This window comes from Hyperolius riggenbachi, chromosome 2 (assembly GCF_040937935.1).
Source record: "Hyperolius riggenbachi isolate aHypRig1 chromosome 2, aHypRig1.pri, whole genome shotgun sequence".
In the NCBI taxonomy this organism is placed as follows: Eukaryota; Metazoa; Chordata; class Amphibia; order Anura; family Hyperoliidae; genus Hyperolius; species Hyperolius riggenbachi.
Window position 1 is genome coordinate 158,498,952 of NC_090647.1, and position 25,401 is coordinate 158,524,352.

The following is a 25,401-nucleotide window of genomic DNA, read 5'->3' on the forward strand; positions in this document are numbered from 1 at the left end:
TCCGTTGTTATTGCCTGATGAAGCAGGATCAAACCTGTGAAACGCGTTGCATTGTCACCCGGAGTATGTAAATAAACTTGTTGTATTTGACAAACACATTGGTAATTTTTGTGTCTGCTTGGAGGAGGTAAGTCCACCACTGCCTCCTCATGTTGTACACTTTTTAGATTATTTTATCCTTTTGGTGCCTCTGTATCCATACTATGCTGTCTAAAAAAGTCATGCTGGTCAGAACAAGGATTTTCTTGATGGTTACCTGAAACCGCCGTCTAACATAGTACAGCGCTGCGATCTGCAGCAGCGCTGTACTGGGGACAGCCGTGTGACACGGCTGTCCCCTCCAGGGGATCAGAGGTGATCGGCTGTCATAGGCTGCAGCCTATGACAGCTGATCACAGTGATTGGCTGGCGGGGGGAGAGAGGGTGGGCCTAGGGTAATAGAAATAAAAAAATAGTACAATTTATTAAAAAACAATAAACAATAATATTTACATAAAAAAAAATAAACACACGGGGAGAGATCAGACCCCACCAACAGATAGCTCTGTTGATGGGGAGAAAAGGGGGGGATCACTTGTGTGCTGTGTTGTGCAGCCCTGCAGCTTGGCCTTAAAGCTGCAGTGGCCCATTTTACATAAAATGGCCTGGACACTAGGGGGGTTTAACACTGCAGTCCTCAAGAGGTGAGGAGAGACAATCACTTTTACTTATCTTTCTATGAAAATGGGGTACTTTTTACCCCAAAAATATTTTTTTGTGAAAATCATTGCCTCTCCTCTTTGCATTGCCTGAGTCGGTGAGTCATTGCTGGTTCCCAGTGCTTTGCTCTCCGAATTGCACTGAGCTTACGTTTTCACTTTTAATAAGAAAAAAATCAAATACCTCCGATCATTTCAATACAATAGGAAGATTTTGACTAGCATTATCTAGCTTCATCTGCAGAGACGAATACAAGTATTGTACAGAGCAGGAAACAACAAATTGCCTGTGGGGGTGTGAGGGTTAGCTGATTATCCAAGTGTGTAGAAAGGCTTATACTGGTTCTTGCTCTGTGCATTTAAATGTAGTTACCGGTACTCATGAAGGAATACAAGTTTGGGGTTGATGCTAGGCACTCGATGTTTTAAAAAAAGGACCAATATTTGGATTGGAAAGACTGCTATCTGAGTTTTAGGGTCCATTCAAGCATTCCTAGCTGGAGTCAAATGGGAAGATAATTTAATAACAATAAATTAGTTTTACAAAATAAATTAGGAATTTTCTAAGGGATAACTTAACTAAAAGATTATGAAAGGCACTTACTTAACTGTCATGCTGTTCTTTTGGCATTGGTAGTGTCTAATTAGTCTCTAAATCAAACATATGATCAGAAAATATTGGATGGGCCAGTGACCTATAGGCTATTAATGACAGAGGATCACGATGATGGCCAAAGGCATAACTACAAATCATCCAACCCCCTCCGGAAAAACTTTTATGGGACCTCCCCACTGTCCTCATCTGTTTCCACCTTCCCCATGTTGTGACTACCACAGCTAACAGACTCAACTGAATGGTTTCTTTTAACAAGTGTGGCCATGATGAACAAGGGAGGCCATGACCACACCTAGTGGAGGATGCGGTGGATGCCTGTATCTGTAATAAGGCCCGTAGTTGGGGATCCTGTGCAGGGGCTGCTTCCATGTACTTACAGTATGTCTGTGCATGTAACTAGTACTTTTTTTTAAATGAGCAGATTTCATAATCTTTCAGTGTAGGTCAGTGTAAAAGGCTCCCGTAGAATTCCATGTTATCTACAGTGCAAAAAATTATACTAGTACTAAATGAGGCAGCTTTCGCTGTAACCCATACCATTTTGTTGCTGGATGATAACTACATGACACTTTCAAGCAGGAAAGTAAAAAAAACAAAAAAAACATAGGAGGTAATTTGGGCATCGGCGGTAAAATGGGCACTGCATACACTGCAATGATAATTGTGGCTATAGCGGTGCCCAGTGCATCATTTGGGCAGCGGTGGCAAACAATAAATAGTGGCTACAGGTGGCGGAGATATAGGCAGAGGGAGTGTTCAGCTGTGGGGATTGCAGCACAGATATCTGGGTGGGAGGGGGGGAGATGGGTTGGTAATTTAGAGTTAGGGTTAGGTGGGGGGAGGGTTAGTGTGAAAGACGGTTAAGTTGGGTCATAGTAAAATATCTGTAAAAATGACTGATATTCTACTGTCGGTATTAGCCTGTGCTCAGTAGTTGAATATCGGTAATTTTACTGATGTTATACTAGTTACTTCTCCCACTGCCATTTTTCAAAGTGCGCAAAATTAAAATTCATTTTTTATACTTTGACACTAACTGTCTCTTATTTATCAGAAACTCAAGCTTTCTAAGTGAATGCACACTTACCACAGCACAAGTCAAGGTCATCTTATTTATTTAATTCCCCTATTACCATAGCACCTGCCTATTATGCAGCACTTTACAGAATACGTAGTTGCATTCACACCTGTCATCTGCTGTAGCTCTGTCACCGCACATTAAATACATTTGAATGAACATTATTTAATTCCCTTTTCAGAGTCTTATTGCTTCTGAATGGAAGCAAGGAATTATGGCTCATTTGGATGCACATACTCTATAACTTTACCAATTTCAGTCAAACTGGTTGCATCTAAATTAACCATGTGGAGCAGATGTTTTATCCATAACAGAAAGGCTATTTTTAGTCTGTGCTGTTTTTGTAAAAGTAAGAGACAACCAGACAAGCATATTAGTCTCACTCCCTATCAGCTATTGGGACAACAGAGATGGAAAGAGTTTCTTGTCTAGGACAATGGAATAATGGTGCATTGTGGGGCCTACCACGTAAGGCAGAATCTATAATATTTCCACCCCTAGGTCAACTTTCTTCTGGCTCCCCTTCCATGTGTAGCAGCCCCCTCCCATTCCATTTGGTAGTCCCCGTCTTCCATGTGTAACATGCTTGTACAGCAGCTCCCTCTTTTCATGCACAGCGGGCAATGTGGCTCCCCTTGTCCATGTCTTGCAACCTACCTGAAGCTTCCCTTTCCATTGGCCACCTCCTTTTCCATTACCTGAAATCCCTGCCCATTTGGAAGCAGCTGTCCAAAGCCTGGGCCTTTGTGACCTTTCCAAAAATCTGACCCTGCTCCCAGTGTCAAGATCCATGTAGATCAGTTGGCTTGGTAAGGATATACACTGGCCTTTTTCTACTCATCCAGGGCTGGTTTGTCTGCACACTGGGCTAATTGGAATCTCTAGGGTATGATATACTGTTTTGTTAGCTTTAAAAACAGAGCTCAGCTATACTGGATATTCTCATTATATTGATCTGTTTTTTTTACATTGCTTATGTATAAGATACAGTTACAGTATAAGTCAGCATTGCCCACTATAAAAGGGAACCAGAGGCGAGAGACATAAATAATGCACATTGCATGGCTGTCCTACTGATCCTCTGCCTCTAATACTTTTACCCATAGACCCTGAACAAGCATGCAGATCATGTGCTCTGACTAGATTAGCTGCAAGCTTGTTTCGGGTGTGTGATTTAGACACTACTGATGCCAGAAAGTTCAGCAGGACTGCCGGGCAACTGGTATTGTATAAAAGGATATACATATGGCAGCTTCCATATCCCTCCCACCTCAGGATCCCTTTAATAAATGCATAAAGTGACATTGCATGGAAGCTCCCAGGCATTTAATTTTGTAAATAGTACGATCTGTGATTTTTATGAAACACACTGTGGCTTTATAAATCAGTCCCAGTGACTGCTAATATTTTAGCGAAAGTTCATCCCATAAAAGCGTTACAGATTCAGGCAATTAGAAGAATGCTATTTCTACACTGCCGAGAAGTCATATAATGGAATCCGAAAAGCAAACAGTAGCAATTAATATCAAGAGTAGTCTTAGATTTGCAGCACTTCCTACGTAGTAAGAATGGGAACACAGCCTTTCCATTTGGCTTTAACACCATCTTATGGATGCCTCTTTTATTTTAGAGTCCATTAGTGTTTGCAGACCTCTCAGTTCTGTTAGATCGCTTTCATACTGGCTGTAAAAAGATGGAGCTGGTCTATCAGAAGCAAGAGCTGTAATCTACATTCCTACGTTCCTTCCAAGTAAAAATAAAAAAAAAGCAGTTCAGTTCAATGTATTTGTAATTTTCCAAAGGTTAGTCACATGCTCAGTAGCAGTACAAAATCAATCTGAAAAGGCTTATAGTTTCATAGACTTTGGTGACAAACGTGTTACAAGGACGATCTAAAAACATATTATTATTCTAATTACAGACCGCATGCCGGTCACTTACAACATCTTTGTTTATATATTGATGAAGAAAAAAATCATTTGTATTCTGTGGCTTTTTTTTTAAACTAATGGAACCATTTACCGTATATCCAGTGAATCAGAGTAGTTAAAGTGGATCTACCATCTTATTAAGGTTTTTGAAAGCCTTATTTTGATTATGAAATCTGTAGCAATGTTATTTTCCTGAGGATATTAAGCCCCATGTGGTTCAGAAAGCATGAACGTTTAAATATTTCAATATAGATTCTGAATGAGAGCCAGTTCACACGTGAAGTTATATCAATAAAAGCACGCCACTAGGCATGGCCTTCGACCTGCATATGGACAAATACAGTATAGCCTAATGTTACTATATATTCACTTCCCCAAACTTCTGTTGTATAGTACTGCACTAGATCAATGTGTATGGACACTTGATTTTAACATAAAAGTTCCCCAGTCAGGCAGATGCAGGGGGGGGGGGGGGAGCTCTGGGTGTCCAAGCACCCATCCCTTTTTAAATATCCATAAAAATGCCCCTTTTGCTGCTAAAGGAAGCCCCGGCCGTGATAAGCTCCACCCATGGGAAGCTCCTCCCCGTCTGCAACACTTTGGAGGTCCCATACAGGAATGCTAATGTGACCATCCCCGCAGCTGTGTGGGAGCTGGTAAGACGGTGCCTCCCTGAAAGCAGTGACCTCTCCCTCCCCAGCATTCACAGCGGCCTCTCCCTCAACCTTGCACCCACAGTGACGTCTTCTCCCTCCTAGGACCCATACTGGCCTCCACCCCCTAGCATTAGCACTGTAGTGATCCTGCCTCCCCCAGCACCTACACTGACCTTTCCCTTCCCCAGTAGCACTCTTCCTGTCCCCAGTAGCACCCATAGTGACCTCCCTCAGCACCTAAACTGACCTCTCCCTTCCCCAGAATGCCAGTGACATCTCCCTCCCCTAGAACCCCAATGACTTCCCCTTCCTGCAGCAGCCACACTGACCTCTACTGACCACTACTTTCCCCAACCTCCACCCATACCCCTTTCCCCCTATAGTTGGTACTCACATAAAACCAAGTACCTGCACCCAAGCCTGACATTGCACCCAGAACTCACACCTGCACACAGCCTCCATATGGCACCCACTATCTGCTCCAAGCACCCACTTAACCAGTACCCGCATCCAAAGTACCTGCATTTAAAACCCACATGACACCCAATGCCCACCCATAGCCAGCACCCAGTACAGGCATGGCACCAAGTATTCACACCCATGTCACACCCAGTACCTGCACCCAGCACCCACATGACATCCAGTACACGCACCCAGATCTCACATGGCACTAAGTACCTGCAATCAACACCCGCATGACACTCAATACACACCATTAGCCAGAACCCACATGACTCCCTGTACATGCACCCAGAACCCACATGGCACCCAGCATCTGCATTCAGCACCCACATGACAACCAATACCCCCCTAGCCAGAAACAAGGAGGGGGAACTGTTATAATTTAAGTAGGCCTCAGTTATTTGGACTGAGTTAGTCAAAAAGGCTTGGGGTGCAGACCTGCCCTTTAAGGGGATTTTCTCTTTAGAGAGAAAATCTACAGTTCTGTCAGCAGAACTAGAACATACCAAGAAGCTGTTCCTGAAAGAAGGCCACAGGCCTACACTGACCTCAACATGTACACCACAAGAACAGTAAACATAGGCCAAATTTACAAAATATCAAATTCCTGTATGTAAGTGAGAAGTGACATTAAATATTAATCGAGTAGGTGAGTATTATGACACCACGAGGGGTCTAAGCCAATAGTCCGGTCTGGGGGATGGCTAAGATGAGGTCACATTTAACTCTCTTTCCTGGTCAGTATTAAAGGATGAGCTGTCAGAGCTCACTCTGATTCCTGCTCTGCTTCCTACTTTCATGCTATCTAGATGCTGACTGGGACCTCTATGTATTTCCATTCTTTATGTAATCTGATCTAATGTATGCTGTACATAGGTAGTCTAGAGTAACGTAGTCTAGAAAGAAGGTAACTGACTAACATTCAGAAGGAAGGTTAGTCAAGAGCTGTAACGCCAAGAACTTAAACATGAGGATCTGCTTTGCTAGGATATGATGAACTGTTTCTGTATATCTGTGTAGTGAATAAACTCCTTAAATATTGAAGAAGCCTGAGAAAAGTCTATCTCCTGCTTGCTGTGTTGAGAGTCAAGCTATCTCACAGTCTGTGAGACGTAACTATAAGAAGTTGCTGGTATCGAAACAAATAGGTGATTTATAACAGGAACGTGCAGCCACCGGTGTCAGGTCCGACTGACTCATACCATTTAATGCAGCCAGCACTTCTGTGAGTGAATGTGTGTGTTAAGCGTAGGGGCTCAGGGGGATGGTTTGAGGCAGTTAGTGAGGGGGGGTCAGAGGAAGTGAAGGCCACATGTCAATGCAGGGCAAGGGGGTTGGGGGGGGGGGGTCCCCCACCACTTGTAGGTGCTACTGTGCATTTTGGGGTGGCAGGGAAGCAGGCCCTTTTTTAAACTTAAGCACTCCCCCACTTAAGGACTGCATCTTACGCATGGAACGCACCATGCAGTTTCCTGTCAGATAGAGAGGCCGAATAAATAATTTCCAACAGGTCTAATCTGATTTCTGATCTTTTTTCTGATCAATTTTCTGAACACTTCTATGCAAAATAGATCAGAAAAATGATTGAAAATCAGATGGATTTGACACATGTATCGGATGTGAAATTGCATGGTGTGTAGCAGGCATTTCAGCTGGAATGGATAAGATCCATTAGATGCACTGGGAACATTTTAGAAACAGGTTATCAAGTAAACAACATGACACATTATATGCAGATCATGGAGGCTGTCTATACGAAGACATAGCTACAAAAATCGTTTAGGCATTTAGGCAATGACTGTGCAAGTTTTCTTTGCAAGCTTTCAAAACTTTAAGTTTCTCCTTCAGGCCTGTTACAGAACTGGATCAGAGCCGTATAAAGCTATTTCTTTATTTTCTATTTCTTTAATGTATAAATTAAATTACACACTAAATTGTCCCCTAATAAATGATCTTATAAAAATGTAATTAGGGTGCATTCTCAGTCTGACACCTACCGGAAATATGTCAAATATTAAGTGACTGCTGCATACTTCATTAACACATTTCCCATTTTGTAACCTTCCATCAATTCCACAACCAACTGCTGCCCTGTGTATATGTGTGTATGTGACAGGGTTACTTATTAGATGATTTAGATCTCATGTTCACACTTTACCAAAAGTACTGTATGGCAAAGTTACCCAACCCTGTCCTCAGGGCCCACCAACAGTGCATGTTTTGCAGGAAACCACAAACATTCACAGGTGAGGTAATTATTAGTGTCTCAGTAGAGCTGATTAACTACCTCTGTGGATTTCTACAAAACATGCACTGTTGGTGGGCCTGGAGGACAGGGTTGGGGAACACTGTGTATGGGACCAATCTGCAGCAGTGCTGGTGAACAACTACAGGCTGCAGGTAAATGATAAACACATGTAAACAAAGAGTAGCTGGGTGGAGCTCAAGTTACTTGGTTGGGAAGAAAGCTTAAAGGTGGCTACACACTATACAAGAAAATGAGCCAATTTGATGGCAATTTGATAAAAAAGATCAGATTTCACACAAAAATCAAAAGCTTTTTTTTAATTCGAGACGGAAATCAGATTGGATTTCTCGTTTTTATTCGATAAAAGTTGATCGGGAAAGGTGGATTTTTTGCTGATTAATTTTTATGCAAAATTTAATGGTGTGTGTTAGATTGTCAATTTATTAATATACACACCCACCCGGAAAAAAATTTTTTGCCTCAGGTGGCAAAAAGTCTAGGGCCGGCCCTGTGTAGTACATTGGTCATATTTTTGAAATGTTGCAATCAGTCAGAAAAATTAATTGCTATTCTTGAATTGAACAGATATTTAAAAAAATTGTATGGTGTATGGCCACCTTGTAGTACAGCTGCATTTGTTTATCAAGGGAAATTGAGAATATTTAGTACTTAGGTGTTATTTTGCAATGTACAGCAGAATTTTTTCTCATCCACTTAGACCTTAACCTGCTCTGGTTAAACTACGGCCCACAGGCCGCATCTGGCCTGTGTGCGCTGCTTCTCCGGCCCACCGTGTGCTCCTTACCCCCTCCCTGAAAAATTCAGAGTGGGCAGCGGGGATGTGAAAAACTCACCTCGCTCACTGATATTCCACATCGTGTCTCCATAGCAACAGGACGTCACATGACGTGTTGTCAGGACGTGGCAGCATATTGCACGCTGGCAGCCAGCGTGTAATACACTAGCACGTCCTGACATCACGTCATGTGACGTCCTGTAGCCATGGAGAGAACGCAGGATATCAGTGAGCAAGGGGAGTTTCAAATCCCCCCCCCCCCCTGCCCACTCACAATTTTACAGGGAGGAAGGGGGGTAGAATTTGAAGAATGTGGCCCGTGGTCCGCACAATGTGGCCCGTGATCTGCATAAACTAATGACAGTGGGAGATGATCTGTGTTGGAATATGAGCTTATTTTTCAATACCAGTTATGCCCACAGAGGGCAGTGTTTAAATAAAAAGCATTCCTATTCACTGTCTGTGTAAAGCTGGGTGTCTGTTCAAAAAGGTGTTTTATTTTTTTTCGTTTTTTTTAGTTATAAGCACACAGGGGAAATGTGGGCACCAGGAGAAGCTGCTAGTCCAATATCTGATATTCTTCTTTTGGTCACTGGCTAATACTGATAGTAGAATATCTACTATCGATCTACCTAACCTTCCTCTCACACTAATCCTCCCCCCACCTACTCCGTCCCTCCGACACTATTTCTGACACTTTGGCTATCCTCTTCCAGTGCCCAAATTGTCCACTGGGCACAAATATAACCACTATTAATATTGAAGTCTATGGCAGAACTCTAATTTCCAAATGACGCAGGCACCCATTTTTTTTTTAAAGCCCAAGAGCCTTTGAGAGAAACACATGGTGTTGCTGTGTGTTTTGTCTCTCCCAACTTCATCCTACATGAAAATAACTCTGAAAATACAGAGACACTGTAACAAAAAAACCCAGCCCCTGAGGCATACTTACCTCAGGAGGGGGAAGCTTCTGGATCATAACGAGGCTCCCTGTCCTCCTAAGCCTGCGGGACCCAGCAGTGCACTGACGGCCTCTGAAAATACAGTCAACAACCCTGTCGGCTGTATATTTACCTTCCCTGCTACAGCGCAGGTGCAGTAGCGGTTTTCTGATGGGCTCCCTCTGCGCAGTTGAGCGGACCCGATCTGCTCAGCTATTTCCGCCAGAGCCCAATTAAAAGCCACTACTGCACCTGCTCTGGAGCCGGTAACAGTGGTGTAACAATGGGGCTGCAGCCCTGCATTCGCGGGTGGGTCACGCTCAGGGTCATTTTGGGGGGGCAGGAGGGGTCACAGCATGAGGGAAGAGCATGGCCACACCTCGAGCTCTCTCCTCAGAGCTCCCTTCCAGCATCAATCAGTGGGCAGAAATACATACCTTCATGTGTTCCACCTGCAGGAGGTTCTACTCTCTAAGTGTCTGACGCTACTTCCTGTTGAAACAGGAAGTAGCGTGAGGCACTTAGAGATCGGACCTCCATGGTGGATGGAAGTATGTGTTCCTGCCCGCCGCCTGCTGCCACTGATTGATGCTGGAGGGGAGAGCATGGCCACACATCGGCGGGGAGAGGGGACAGGCCCGGGGGCGGGGAACTTTCCATCCAAATTTTTGTAGGGTGGCCCGGTGATTTCTAGTTACGCCTCTGGCCAGAAAGGTAAATATTTACATCACTGGGTCCTGGAGGCTTAGGAGGATCATGGAAGCATCATTATGATCCAGAGGCTTCCCCCTCCCGAGGCAAGTACTCCCTAGGGGTTGTTTTTGTTTTTGTTTTTTTACAGATTCTCTTTAAATCAGACAGCAATGTAATCTAAAAAAAAATGATATTCCAATGCAAAAACAAGATATAATGCTATCAGTGAGCCCATTGCATTTTTTTTTATATCTCACGCATGGACTTTTTTTGTGTAAAAATGTGAAAAGCTCACATGTTACTATATAAACAAGCCTCTACATTGTTGATTATATTTGCTCTTAGACATTCTGTTAGGGCTGGTAGTTGGTTTGGTATACCCAAACCAGTGTAAATCGCTGCTGATTCCTGACTACTAGGACAGCAACATTACTGCACTTCAGGGTACATTATGTCTATAAGTTTATTACATCGTTATTTTATAACTTTTATGTTGCAGCAAACACCTAGTCATTTAAACGTGAGCGTAGAATATATTAACTGTTGTTTGTACAATGCAATCTCGGCCTGCAGCTCTTTAGATAGGCAGGTAATATGTGCTCACAAGTACACCCCATTAAAAAATAACGATAAACAAGTTTTACCTTGCCATTTGCTATTAGCTCCACTGTTAAAGGTTAATGAATTATGCTAAAGTAATTACCAGATTTAATGGTTCTGTAAATGTGAATGTTGAATCATCTTCATTTTTTCACAGAAGTAATGTATTGAAGTTAACATTTCAAATTCTAATCCCCCCCCCCCCCCCCCCAAATAATTTTACAGGGTATTTCGAATTCAGCTTCCTAATAGAAACATTTATAGTCGTGGAGTGCTTAAGTACCTTGACTCATGCTAAGAGGTTTAGTAGAATGCAAGGGAAAGTTCATTATTTTTAATTAGTGTAATTGCTAATGTTGCATTAAGAGTTTGGTTAGTGGAAGTAATTACAGTAAGTGTATTAGATGTGAGCATTGGCATTCATCTTGTGACATTATTAGAATTTCAGAGATGAAGATATCCCTGGTGCTTTGGAGCCACTACATTGTTTACCGAAGGATGTTGAATTAATCATAGCGTCAATGCCCACCAAGCAGCCAAAGAATAATTATATTTTAGCAGGTTTCTGGTGTCTTGGGAAGGGTGTTATTTTGTGATGACTGACTGTGTGTATTTGTCTAACCCGAATGATTAGGAGAGAGAATAGGTGAACTTCGAGGTGGAACTTCACACTTCGCATATGGCATGTAGTATTTAAAAAATGAAAAAAGAAAAAAAAAATACATACTAAGGCAGCTATCCTATTTTAATTCGACAAGTCAGTGTTATCCAATCCTATTTTCTCTGCAGCTGGGCATACAACATACCAGTCTTACCCGTCTAATCTTACTATATTGTTTGTAGTATAAAGGTAGCCAAACACCATACAATTTTTTAAATTGACACTGAAGCAAAAAAAGTTACCGTATATCGCTTTTTTCTTTTATAACATTGCATCATTCTCTAATATTTGCCGTTTTCAAACTACACTCTGTATATGAAACTATGAAACAGAGTAGAGCTAATGACCATTTGAACTGTGCTGCAGGCAGTAAAACCTTCAACAAACAAGAAACAGTGAAAGACAGGATAGGGATAAGTGCCTCAGAAAACAGCACTGTGGCCAACCAAGCTTGGTTGGAGAGCTTAGAGAAGCTCTTGTGTATAGATAACAAGTGAAGTTTCTTAACTCTTTCTGTACTGGAAACAATATGGGACTCATACCTGTGCCTATTTCTTAGGCATACTACACGTACAAATCATTATCACATACGTTTATTTTCATTTCAGATTCCCTTTACAGTCAATGGGCTTGATTCACAAAGCAGTGCTAACCCAGTAAAAGACTTTAGGCGTGATAACCATTGCACCACGCCAGTGAAAAGCCTGTTTAGGCGTGATAAGTTTAGGTGTGATAAGTTTAGATCGCGCGCAAAGCAGCGCCATTAAACTCTATGCGAAGTGCACCAGACTTTGCTAGCGCAAAACTTTTGATCAGCTGTGCACTGCGGTGCTAACCCAGTTGGTGCTTAAACTTATCACGCCTAAACTTATCATGCCTAAACTTAACATGCCTAAACTTATCATGCCTAAACTTATCATGCCTAAACTGAGTTTAGGCGTGATAAGGGGCTTTTCACCAGCTTTGTGAATCAAGCCTTATGTTTCTGATTGATTGTAACATTTGAAAAATCTGACCAATATAATAAACACATGTGCTCAGTTTTTCCCCAATTATGAAAAAATTACATATATATTAAGAAATTAACAATCTACCCTACACTATTCAATTTTCATAAAAATCAATCAGAAAAATCCATCACTCTCGATCAATTTATATCGAAAAGACATGGGAAATACATTATCAATTTGCTGTAAAATCTGAACATTTTATTCTTTTGTGTGTAGCTACTTACTTAGGTCTAGTTAAAAAATTTGTTCAAAGTATATGCTTGTCTGTCTGATTTAATACTACACTGACTTATTCAAATATGAGATGGTTCTACAATCAAGATTGTAGGGTGAAGTTTAACAGGCTGATTTTTGTAAAGTATAGTGGAAACTACTAAGCACAGTAACTCAACAGGCTCTTTGATTCAAGTTCCATGCCTAGGTGGTGACAGATGTAATGTGGACGCTGGCAGTACTATGGCAAATTGGTTGCTACATAGACCGCAAATGTTAATTGCGTTTATAGCTGCACCCAGGGGTCAATTTGGGCACCACAGGAGCCCAATACAAATATGGGGATTGTGGCTGGTGCTGGATAAAAAGTGAAGGGGAGGGCATATTTAGGGCAAAGGTGACAAAGATATTGGTGAGGATTGTGGTGGGGGGGCAGTTAAGGTTAAACATGGAGGAGTCAACTAGGCTTAGGCATTGGCGGGGCGAGAAGGTGGCTAGGGTTTGGTATCATCTAAGGGCGAGAGGTCAGTTAGGGTTAGGCATTGGCTGGGGGGGTCGTTGATGCATTGACTGGGGAGGCAGCAAGGATTAGGCATCAGTGGTAGAGGTTGGTTGGTTAGGGTTAGACATCGGTAGAGGGAGGACTATTGGAATTACCACTGCCTAACAGTAGAATAACAGTAATTTTATTGATATTCTACTATTAGCTATTTCTGACACACAAATTATCGAAGCACTCTTTTTACATGTATGCGATGACAGAAGCCTGACAAATCTTTGAGCCATAATTTCCATAATTCAGGGCCAAGCTGAGTATGTTCTTTTATGGATTTTTTTTTTATCCATCAATTAGTTGTTGCTTTATCTGCTGAGTCTATAAAGCCTTCAGCAACATCATCATGTGTACTGGGTTACATTTCACCCTGCAGTGAAGCAGTAAAAAAGGGCGCATATGGCAAGTGGACTAATTGGGTGCCACACTGGGTATCAATGTAAAATATCAGGTAATGTAATATTTCAGGGTTTTTTCTTTCCTTTTCTTATGCGGTGCAACGATCGCATTGCCACTAGAAGAAATGGGCCCTTAGGTAGCTAGTGAGCAGGGGGGTTAGGCAGGTAGTGTGTTGGGGAGGGGGGGAGGGAGGGAGTTTAGGGTTAGGTATTAGTAGGTAGCTTGTGGGGGATTTAAGGGTTAGGCATTAGGTAGGTAGTTTGTGCAGGGGGTTAAGGGTAAGGTGGTAGGTAGGTAGTTTTAGGAGGGGGAGTTAAGGATTAGGCACTAGATAGCTAGTTTGTGTGGGGGGATTAAGGGTTAGGCATTAAGAAGCTAGTTTGTGCATTGGGGGAATTTAACCACTAATGTCATCCACATTCCACTTATCCTGCACAGGGGCGTAGATATAAGCCTATTGCCTATTACTGGTCACCACCAGATAGAGGAGAGATGAATAATTGGGAATGCAGTTCCCATTGATTAATCTAACTCCTTGTGTCAATGATCGTCAGCATCTGTGAGATGCCTGCGTCATCGTATCTTCCGGAGTAACACTTCCACGCATGACTTCCTGTTTAGCGTGCAAATAGGAAATAATTAATAGGAAATAATGCGTGAAGACATCTTGTGGCCAAATAGTTAAAATACACCTACATTCATTATTTTTAATAAAAAGACCCACCATTACATTTAAAATTAACCCCTTACTTCCTACCCTCTCCCATAGTTACCTAAAGAAATTATATGTAAATTAAAAAAAATGACAAATAAAAAAATACATAAATAGTTACCTTAGGGACTGAACTTTTTTAATATGTATGTCCAAAGGGTATATTAATCTTATTTATGAAATTATGGGCTTCTAATTAGTGGTGGACGCAACATTGAAAAAATGCACCTTTATTTCTAAATAAAATATTGGCACTATACATTGTACTAGGGAAATACTTTGAAATGTTTTAATAACTGGGGCAAATGGGCAAATAAAATGTGTGGATTTTAATTATGGTAACATGTATTATTTTAAAAATGGCCAAAAACTGAGAAATAATGATTTTTATCTATTTTTTTTTCTTATTTTTCCAGTTAAAATGCATTTAGAATTAAATAATTCTTAGCAAAATGTACCACCCAAAGAAAGCCTAATTAGGGGCGGAAAAAAAAGATACAGATTGTTTCATTGTTATAAGTAGTAATAAAGCTATAGGCGAATGAATAGAAGGAGGGGTGAAAGGTGAAAATTGCTCTAGTACAGAAGGAGAAAAACCCCTCAGTAGTGAAGTGGTTAAGGATTAGGTGTCGGATGCCGGGGGGCTCTGTATGAGAGTAGGGTTATGTTTGGCCATAGTAAAATATCGGTATTAAATACCTGATATCAGATACACAAGCTACAAAGGAATTGCTAGCACATCATTAGTGCAGCAATAGGGGATGCAAAGTTTTCAACTGCATCAGAGTCCTTTGTCCAGAGTGGCTCTCTTTCAACCGCTGTATTAGCTCTTCATTCAATCTCTAGTGATAATGATCGCGTACATCAAAAAAGGGCCTCGGGAAAAAAGGGCGCGTGGTGTAAACGATAAGCAGTATTATCGTTTATAAAAAATATTGTGTAGAATTTCGTTTACAAATAGTGTTTTAACAATTTATAAATCATTAAATAATGTGTATGAAATCGGCAATTCTTAAAACGTTAATCTTCCCTGTTTGTAAACTGAAACTTATAATTACGTTTGTTAAAAAAACAGTAATATTTGTTTAAACATTATAATTATATATTGTTATGAATAATCTTGATTTATCGTTTATTATTATAATAAAATGTGAAAATATTGTTTATAACAATGATATTAATATAAGTACATTCATAATAACTGTTGATTAGTATTATTAAAATTGTACTAAAACTATACCTAACCCTACTCTCACACAAAACCCTCCCTGTACCTATCCCTAACCCCTAGACCCCCTGGTGGTGCCTAAACCTAAGACCCTCCCTGGTGGTGCCTAAACCTAAGACCCCACTGGTGGTGCGTAAACCTAAGACCCCCCTGGTGGTGCCTAAACCTAAGACCCCCCTGGTGGTGCCTAAACCTAAGACCCCCTGGTGGTGCCTAAACCTAAGACCCCCCTGGTGGTGCCTAAACCTAAGACCCCCCTGGTGGTGCCTAAACCTAAGACCCCCTATGGATAATAATGTTTTACAAACATTAATAAATAAAAAATTTAAATAAAAAAATTTAAAACATTTTTTTGGGTGGATAATAATGTTTTAGAAATTTTTTATAAATAGTGATTGTAAAAAATATATTGCAATTTACGTTAGGTACTGATAGCTTTATTTTGTGAATAATAATGTTTTACAAACAGTAAGGGATAAAATGTTAAATAATGTTTTAGTTATAAATAGGATAAATATGTTTAGTATTTTTATAAACGTTATTTGTCACGGGTGCATTTTCTAAACGTAAATCATCACAAGCACAGTTATAAAACATTAAAAATCTCCGGGCGCTGTTTGTAAAACGTTATTTATCTCCGGTGCCCTTTTTTCCCTGTTCGGCGCCCATTAAACGATATTTATAATGGGAGTGAATGGGGCGCCCTTTTTGTCCACTTGTCTCATGCGCCCAAATCTCCTGCTTCCATAATGATCACCTTTATATGACTTGAATAGGGAAAATTGTTCCCCTTCCTTGCATAAACAACTTACATTGCTGTCCTTGTGTTTTGGTGTGCCTTATCAATGGTTATGTATAGTAGACAAAGACAAGACAAATAACATTTATATTGCGCTTTTCTCCTTGCGGACTCAAAGCGCCATTAGTAGCATACTTAAAGAGGGCCCAACATAAGGCTTGGTTCACACAGGCATCCCGGACAGTGATAAATGGTGTCCCCGGTACTTGTTGCTTAATGTGAACCTCCAGACTAAAAAGCTACTCAGCAGCACTGAAAATGCTCTGTGTTTCACTTCATCAGAACTTTGTTTTTCTTACCCAAGCCTCATTTTTAGCTGCACAGAAGCTAAGCTCCGCCCCATCAAAGCAATCTGTCTGGGCATTTTTACCCTGATGCTGTGCATAGCATGATGGGATTTTTTGTGTTGTTGTTCTCCTTCTGCTGTTTTGGCACACTTTTTTTTTCTTTCAATTTTGAATTTGAGATTTGAAGCCTAGCGGGCGCAGCTGGGACGGGTGATCAGGACACAAGACATTTGGAACTGTGTCTCTTGCTCCCTGTCACCTCGTTTCAACCAAAAAGATGGTTGCTCCCATGAAATCACAAACATTTGCCTGTTCTCTTAAAACAGGGTGGATAAGTGATTATATTACCTATCAATTTTAATTAACATAACTAATGTAACTTAATGACATTATGTTTGTTTTGGCTGAAGTTTCACTTTAAAGAGAACCTGTACTGAGTAAAATTATTTAAAATAAACACATGAGGTAACTTCAAATGAACATTACATAGTTACCTTGCCATCAGTTCCTCTCAGCTCACCATTTTCTTCTTACAGTGATCCCTTCCAGTTCTGACAACATTTTGTCAGAACTGAAATATATCAGTTGCTGTCAGTTATGTATCAGTTGCTGTCAGTTACAGCTGAGAGTAGAACTGATGTGTGCATGTTTCCCTATGGCTCAAGTGGGCGATGTTACAGTTTAACAGTGTGCTGACCAGGAAGCTGTTATAGGGTAATAGCTATTTTCAAAATGGAGGACGGAGAATTCCCTTGATCACAGTGGACAAACAGGAGGCAGGAGAGGAAAAATAGATTGAGGAGTAGACTACACAGGAGGTAAGTATGACTTGTGTATGTTTATTTTGACTTTTATTTTCAGTTCAGGTTTTCTTTAAGCACTGTCCATGCAAAAGCATGGACAGCGATGGTACTGTAGTTCACTGCCATTTACTTTCATTTGCACAACTGCCGCATTTAGATTCCATTTTTCCCATCAACTGAAGCGATGGGTTGCTTCCTTTGTCATTTACCACTGCATTCCCCTGTCCCCCTGCAGGGGTGAAAAACTACAATCACCAGGATGCGCTGCCAAAAGTTGCCAAATGCTCACTAGCAGAAAAGCATTTAAGCAAAACTCCATTGGAAGCTAATGTGAACCGGAACTATAAAACTCGCACATGAGCCCATAACTTTTTAGCTAGGCTACTGCAACACACATCACATAAAGCAAAGTAGTTTATCCAGACATATGGAATAAACAACACATAAGCACTGCATTTCTTTTCTTATTTCCTTAAAAATGCATACAAAATAAAATAATCCTTAGCAAAAAGTACTACCCAAAAAAGCCTAGTTTGTCCCGCAAAAAAACAAGATATAGATTTTTTAAGATAAGTAGCGATAAAATTATTGGCAAATGAATGAGAGAAGCGTGAAATGTGAACAATTTTTTCTAGTTTTTAAGGGGAATTAACCTGTGGTAGGGCATTGGTTAAAGGTTACCTGAACCAAATCTGAAAATTACATTAATGGGCCCTGTTCCTATATCTTATTTGAAATACTTACATGTCTCGGTCTGCTCCAGCTCCCCTTCTTCTCAACTTAAGTGAGGTGGTGCTGGAATGAATGGGGGTGCCTGTAAGTGTTTGAAATAACCCATTAATTACATTTTAATTTAAATTCACTTCAGGTCGGCTTTAAAGGGAAGGTTCAGGGACGATTAAAAAAAAATCCATATCCACTTACCTGGGGCTTTCTCCAGCCCGTGGCAGGCAGGAGGTGCCCTCGGCGGCGCTCCACAGGTTCCCGGTGGTCTCCAGTTGGCGACCCGACCTGGCCAGGCTAGTAACCAGGTCGGGCTTCTTCTGCGCTCCATTCTGCGTTTCACGCCGGCGTGCTGACGTCATCGGTCGTCCTCCGGGCTGTACTGCGCAGGCTCAGAACTACTGAGCCTGCACAGTACAGCCCGAAGGACGTCCGATGATGTCAGCGCGCCGGTGTGAAATGCAGAATGGAGCGCAGAAGAAGCCCGACCTGGCCGCCGGCCTGGCCAGGTCGGCCACCGGGAGCCTGCGGAGCGCCGCCGAGGGCTCCTCCTGCCTGCCACGGGCTGGAGGAAGCCCCAGGTAAGTGGATATGGATTTTTATTTTTTTTGTATCGTCCCTGAACCTTCCCTTTAAAAACGAACAAACAGAGGTTACCATTCAACAAAGGTTATTGTTATTGTGCTTTTCAATCAGTCTTTTTATGCTAGTGTTATATTTGTTCAGCAGTGTTCATTCATGAAGTTAACAACACATTCTGAGATTTAAAAGAACTGTATTTTTGTGCCTGGCTAACATTGTTTACTTAATACATTAGATAATTTACCAGGCTTACATGGTGACACTTGTTATGGGCGCAGATTAGAACTGTATTTGTTATATGAGGGAGATATATTAACAGCAGCTCAATGTTCGCAGTAAAAATCCTGCAGTAAGTGAGGTAAATAGAGTTTTTGACATTTTAATGAATTGACTAAAGAAGCCATTTACCACATCCAAGTCCTAGTTTACTGACCAAACATACTGGAAGGGGTGTTTCCATAGCAACAACTGTAATGAATGAACAGAGCCGGAAACAGCTATATTGCAAGGTAGATGCTGCAAAAAACCTAATGTGGTGCAGTTTACAAAGGCTGTCCTAAATACTTTTATTGCCATGGTCTTGTGTCTGTGAATTACCCTACTTGGCGCTGCTAATTACTAAAATTCTCAGAAGTTGCGACTAATGCTAACCAATGGGGATGGTCGGAAGTGCCGGTTTCTGATTATGTAAAATTTTGCATACATTTTTACAATTATGGCCATACAAAATTATGATTTGGTCATTCTATTCATTTCGTGTAATCCTCCTATATAATAAAAACCCTGTGTCTCTGCGTCCTGTCCCTGTGTGTGTGTGTGTGTCCCTGCTTCCAGACCAGTTTGCTGTCTGAGAACCTCATCGCATTGTGGGAAATAACAGCTTTTTCCAACTGCCAAGCAAGCAACATCTCCCTGGGAAGCACCCATACCCTATCGGACGGTTTTTAATGGGCGGGCTTTTTTACTAGTCCATCCATAATTTAGCGTAATTTGCGCATCATTTTGTGCCGACTTAAACGGTTAATAGCAAAGCCTCCATACATGCTGTTTTCACAAAAATTGCTACATGTGTTATGGCCCCATACACAGTACAATAAATACGCTAGATTTTCACATTTATGGGATCAAATGGAAAAGAATCTTTTTATTTGCTCAAGAAAAACAAACAATTATCAATTTTTTACAATAAAAATTCGATTGGACATGTTGGAAAAATCTTTATATTTGATCTAACAGAATAATCGAATGAAATTATCTAATCGAAAAAAAATGAAAAAATTGTACCATGTATGGGCACCATTAGGGAGAATAGTGGGGATAAGAAAAAAAAAAAAAAAGACTGTGTACTATTTGAGAAAATCAATTTTAAAAATGCAAAGGAAACATTTTTAAACTATAATTTTGGAAAAATGGTTAAAACACCATTTTTCCTTTGCATTTTTAATTTGGTGACAATGGCATGTATGCGGGCTTTGCTATTTACTGCTAAAGTTGGCATGAAATTACCTGAAAATTACGTGAAATTGTGGTTCCTGATTATGTTTATAAACTAAATTAATTATGATTTTTTCCAAAATTTCTCATTAAGATTTTACTATTTAATTGCAAATTACAACGCGAAATTACAATTATGCGAAATTTGAGCTCACGACTACTGCACAATTAAAGTTATTTTATTTACATCAAAATTTTACAACATTCAGCTCATTATGCATTAAGCCGGGTAACACTGCACTATGTTCCACTGTTATATAAAAGTCCTACATTAAATGTATCATGCATTCAGGAAATAATGCCAATATATAATATTAGAATATTAGTTACACAAATTGACCACTGTAATATACAGAGAACAACGGCGGACTAATATATGGAAATGAATTGAAATACTCGTTTATTGTGTTCCTACAAGCCATGCCTTGCTTTTCTAACTAGTGAGAATGCATCGGTGGTTACAATGCAACTTCATGCTTCTTCGATCTTATTGATCTTACCATTTATTCCCTATAGGAATTATCTCAGCTGAAAAGTCGTTTAGACTCTAGAGAAATTAATGTACTGATATATTCCCTATAACAACTGCATATTATGGTGGTTAATTTTTTTCACCAATATATTGGCATTATTTGATGCATATTTGTTTTGTTTTATGTAGGTACATTGTATAGCAGAAGAACATAGGGGTTGATAATTGCCGGGATTTTGTCATGCATGGGTATCACACGGCAACATTACTGTTATTACCACCAGCAGTGTATTGTGCAATACACAATTTGTGTGGCCTGCAGTACTGGAGTAACACAGTAACAAAAGCATTACTATGGCAACATGCATTATGCTACATGCATAATTCACATTACAATGGTAACACTAGCGTTACTCCTGTACCACTGGTTGCGGTAATTGTGTAACGTGCGACATGTTGCTGGTGGCAGTAATGATAATATTGCCATATGCTGCCTGTGCAAGGCAATATTAACTGCAATTAGTGCATCAAGTCCATAGTGCGGTATTGCATACATAATGAGTGCATGTTGTAAAACTTTCATGTAAATAAAATAACTTCAGTTGTGCAGCAATACTGGTATTTTTGTGTTCTGGAGTTCTTTCTGTTTTTTACATATAGTGCTAGCCTTACTAAGAAATAGTTTGAAGTCCCTTTCATTTTCCAGTACAGCAAGAGTTAAAAAAAAAAAACTTGAGTTGTTATCTATGCAAATGAGATTGTGGAACAGCTTATTAAATTCAGTCCAGTTTCCTGATGTGAGAAAACGCGGAAAAGCCACTGCAAATACTCAGAGTAAGGCGGCTGATTCCGCGTTCAACATGGCAGCTTGCGCGCATGGGCCTGCATCCACTAGCCTGACGGAGCGCGGTTTGCACGCATGGGCTTACCACGAGCAGTATGGCTGAACGCGGGGAAACCGCCGCATGCTCTGACAGCGGTGGGGCTGGCCCCGCGTTCAAACCAACAGATGCATTACAACACAGGTCTGGTGTGGCTGGGACTGATAGTCCACACAGGTTCAGAAGGACGCGCGCGCGCTGAGAGGCAGAGCCTTTATGGCAGTCAGAAGGGTGTCAGCTGATCTAGCCGATCAGCTGACAATTCTATCAAGTTTCATTGGTCCAGCACTTAGGGGAGGCGCTGGAGAGCGCTTGTGTATATATACTGGGTGCTGGACATTTATCTGGTGTCTGGCGTTGCGATCACTACGTGGTAGCACTCAGACCTTGTCAGTATCTGTGATATTATCTGTGTTATTATCTAGATCAGTTCCTAGGTGTTGATGATCAAGGACCTCACACCTCAGTCTAGGGAAAACTGTATATTATCTGTGTTATTATTTAGACCAGTTCCTAGGTGTTGATGACCAGGGACCTCACACCTCAGACTAGGAATTAGCCTTACCATCTAGTTATACTCAGACCAGTTCCAGGGTGTTAAAGATCAAGGAGCTCACACCCAAGATTAGGCATTGTTGATTATTTGTTATGACCTTCTGCTTTCCTGACTACTCTTCTGATCTCTGATTAAGTACTTCTGATACTCTGTTGCCGTACTCTGTTTGTCTTAGGATTCCGCATCTGTCTCCTGTCTCTGTCCCTGATCTGTCTGTCTGTTGCCGACCCGGCTGGTCCGACCTCGAGAGCTATTTCCTCAGTCAAGAGATAGCTCACAGACCTGTGGGTGACACCCTTCCTGGTGTCACTCACACTTTGTCCTTCCTACTCCTAGCCTGACCCCTCCCTCGGGAGAGTCTCAGGCTTACGGAAGGAACGTGTTACTGTGCAGTACTCCTTACTGCTGTGCGCCTGCTCCTCAGGTGCAGTCCTCAAAGTATTTCTGTTGCACTAAACACTCTTATTACCCAGGTGTCCAGAGGTTAGAGATATATCTGATTATCGGTGATACTGCAGATCACCGGTAATCAGATCCTCTCTGTGTTACACCGATCGTTACACCTGAAAAGTAAATAGAAACCAAAAGCCTGTCAACTGTCAGGGAGAAGGCAGATAATATGGTTTTATTGCAGAAAAGTTCAAGGGGTCAATTCTTCTGCTTCTTTTTCAGCTAAACAAAGTAGAAAGTGCATTGTAAACCGTAGATGTGACAGACTGATGCAAAATTAACAATGAAACCATTAAACTGAAAATAAAAATATGATAATAATTTCTATGTTATTAATGTATTATTTACCATTGGTGGTATGCATAGAATTAATTATCTGATACATTTATTTATCACTCCAGGTTCACTAAGAGATAGCATAGCTGTCTGCATTAGCAAAAGAGGCAGAGTGATTATGGGCTCCTAGCAACAGATGGAGGCGCTAACAATTTTTTAATGTATGAACAGTATTAATTATGGGGATGGTGATAAGAAAAAAAGAACCTGATTTGGGGTTAAGACATAAATGGTTCACATAGAAACAACATGGATGGAAGAAACCACTTCAGCTAGTTACAATATGCAGTATAGAGAGACAGAGACAAAGAGTGCGGAAACAATCAAGGGGGCATCATATGTTTTCCTAATAAATAGCAAATTAATGTATTCTGTGGGCAACAGAGCATTAGCAGAATCTTTATTGCACAATTTCATGTTTACTACAACCATAGAGAGATGTATGAGCTGATTTGCCAGGAACGAACAATTATCATTCCTTTTCAGTTTTATGTCTGACTGCTTCTGTGCTCAGCAATTCCATAAAAGTTGAGTGTTATTGCCTATTTTCTACAGTAATGTCTTTCTCTTTCAGAATGTTCCAAACAGATGTGCGGTCCCTGAAGACTCCCCTCTGCAAGCCACACATCATCAAAGCCATGAAGCCATCCACGACTCACAGCTGACTTCGTGCACTTGCCCTTTATATGCCTGCAAATGGGAAGGTCATTTGGAGGTCGTTATCACCCATCTGACACAAACTCATACAATTAACATATTGCATGGAACAGAAATTGTCTTTCTTGCTACTGATATGCACCTCCCAGCACCGGTAGACTGGATCATTGCACATTCATGCCTGGGTCACCATTTTTTACTTGTGCTCAGAAAACAAGAAAAATACCAAGGACATCCACAGTTCTTTGCTACAATGATGCTGATCGGCACACCAGCACAGGCTGAGAATTTCAACTATAAACTGGAGCTAAACAGAAACCGCAGAAGACTGACATGGGAATCCAGCCCTCGCTCCGTCTTAGACTGTGTTGACTCTGTAATTAAAGATGGTGATTGCCTTGTGCTTAATGCTTCAATGGCTCAGCTCTTTGCCGATAATGGAAGTCTGGCTATTGGAATAGCAATAACTGCGACCAAACTGTGTGCTGCTCAACCTGAAATGTAATATTTTGGACATTGATGTATGGAAATCCAGCCTACTGGGCTTTTATTCTCTCTGGGATTTCTAGTGGCTTGTACAATACACGCAAGGAAACACGTTCGGCCAGAAATGTACATGTGACATTTCTTTTAAATGTGTTTAGGTTTAGTTTCTGTGACAACTTTTGACTTGACTCCTAAAGAGCTAATGGCATAAGTAAGATGTCAGTAGGATAAAATGTGCAAAGATTTGTATGTTTACATTTATAGTTATATGTTCATATATATGTTTACCTGTAGCTATGTCTACCATTAGGTAGAGAGTGTTAACCTGAGCCCAAACACTAAGAAATGATTACCATCTCGTAACTGATGATAAAAATCATGATTAAGGTCAAGAATATAATTTATTTAAAAAAATAAATACATATGTTTAAATGAGGGTCATTTATGGAAACTGGACATAAAAATAAAGCTGTTGCCCACAGCAACTGACCAGGAGTCCATTTCCATGTTGTAATTTAAAGGGGCACTATGGTGAAAAATTTTAAAATTTTAAATATGTGCAAACATAGACGAATAAGAAGTACATTTTTTTCCATAGTAAAATGAGCCATAAATTAGATTTTCTCCTATGTTGCTTTCAATTACAGTAGGTAGTAGAAATCTGACAGAAGTGACAGGTTTTGGACTAGTCCATCTCTTCATAGGGGATTCTCAGCAAGGCTTTTATTCTTTATGAAGATATTCCCTAAAAAGGATTTAAACAATGATGCTGGCCAGCTTCCCTGCTCAATACACAGTTTTTTGGCAGTTGGACAGAGCAACTGCCATTTACTAAGTGCTTTTGAAAATAAACAAATCCCTGAGAATCCCCCCATAAAGAGATGGACTAGTCCAAAACCTGTCGCTTCTGTCAGATTTCTACCTGTTGTAAGTGACAGCAACATAGGAGAAAAGTAATTTATGGCTCATTTTACTCTGGAAAAAAATTACTTCTTATTTGTTTATGTTTGCACATATGTTAAATTTTACATTTTTTTCGCCATAGTGCCCCTTTAATTTCAGGATTTAAACCGGATCTGGTTGGTTGGTTGTTGTTCAAAACAGCATTGTCTGGTGAATACGGTGAAAAGCGTTTCATGAATCTAGAATAGCAATTAGAAACACAAACGTTTTCAAGTCCTAAATATGTGCTTAGAACATTGCTGCAGTGGAAATTGTTGGCCAAGGCCGATGGGAAACAAGCTTGTGCCTTTAGTATCCTGCAGTAGACAGAAGGGCTTGGGGCAAGAAAAAGGAATGTACTGTATCTACTGACCCAAGAAAATGGAAGCTGGGACACAAAGCTGTTAGCAAGTGTAAGTCACTAGCTTCCACGCTGAC

The 25,401-nt window shown here is 40.7% G+C and overlaps 1 protein-coding gene across 1 annotated transcript in view; it reads left to right on the forward strand.

Annotated features, from left to right (window-relative positions):
- The window catches only part of SIAH3 (siah E3 ubiquitin protein ligase family member 3), a 144,735-nt gene extending 120,136 nt beyond the window's left edge, over window positions 1–24,599 (forward strand). The window contains exon 2 of the mRNA XM_068267752.1: window positions 23,453–24,599. Within this exon, the coding sequence (XP_068123853.1) occupies window positions 23,453–24,040 (588 nt within the window). The 3' untranslated portion in view covers window positions 24,041–24,599. The remainder of the gene's footprint in view (window positions 1–23,452) is intronic.
- The last annotated feature ends 802 nt before the right edge of the window (window positions 24,600–25,401 follow it).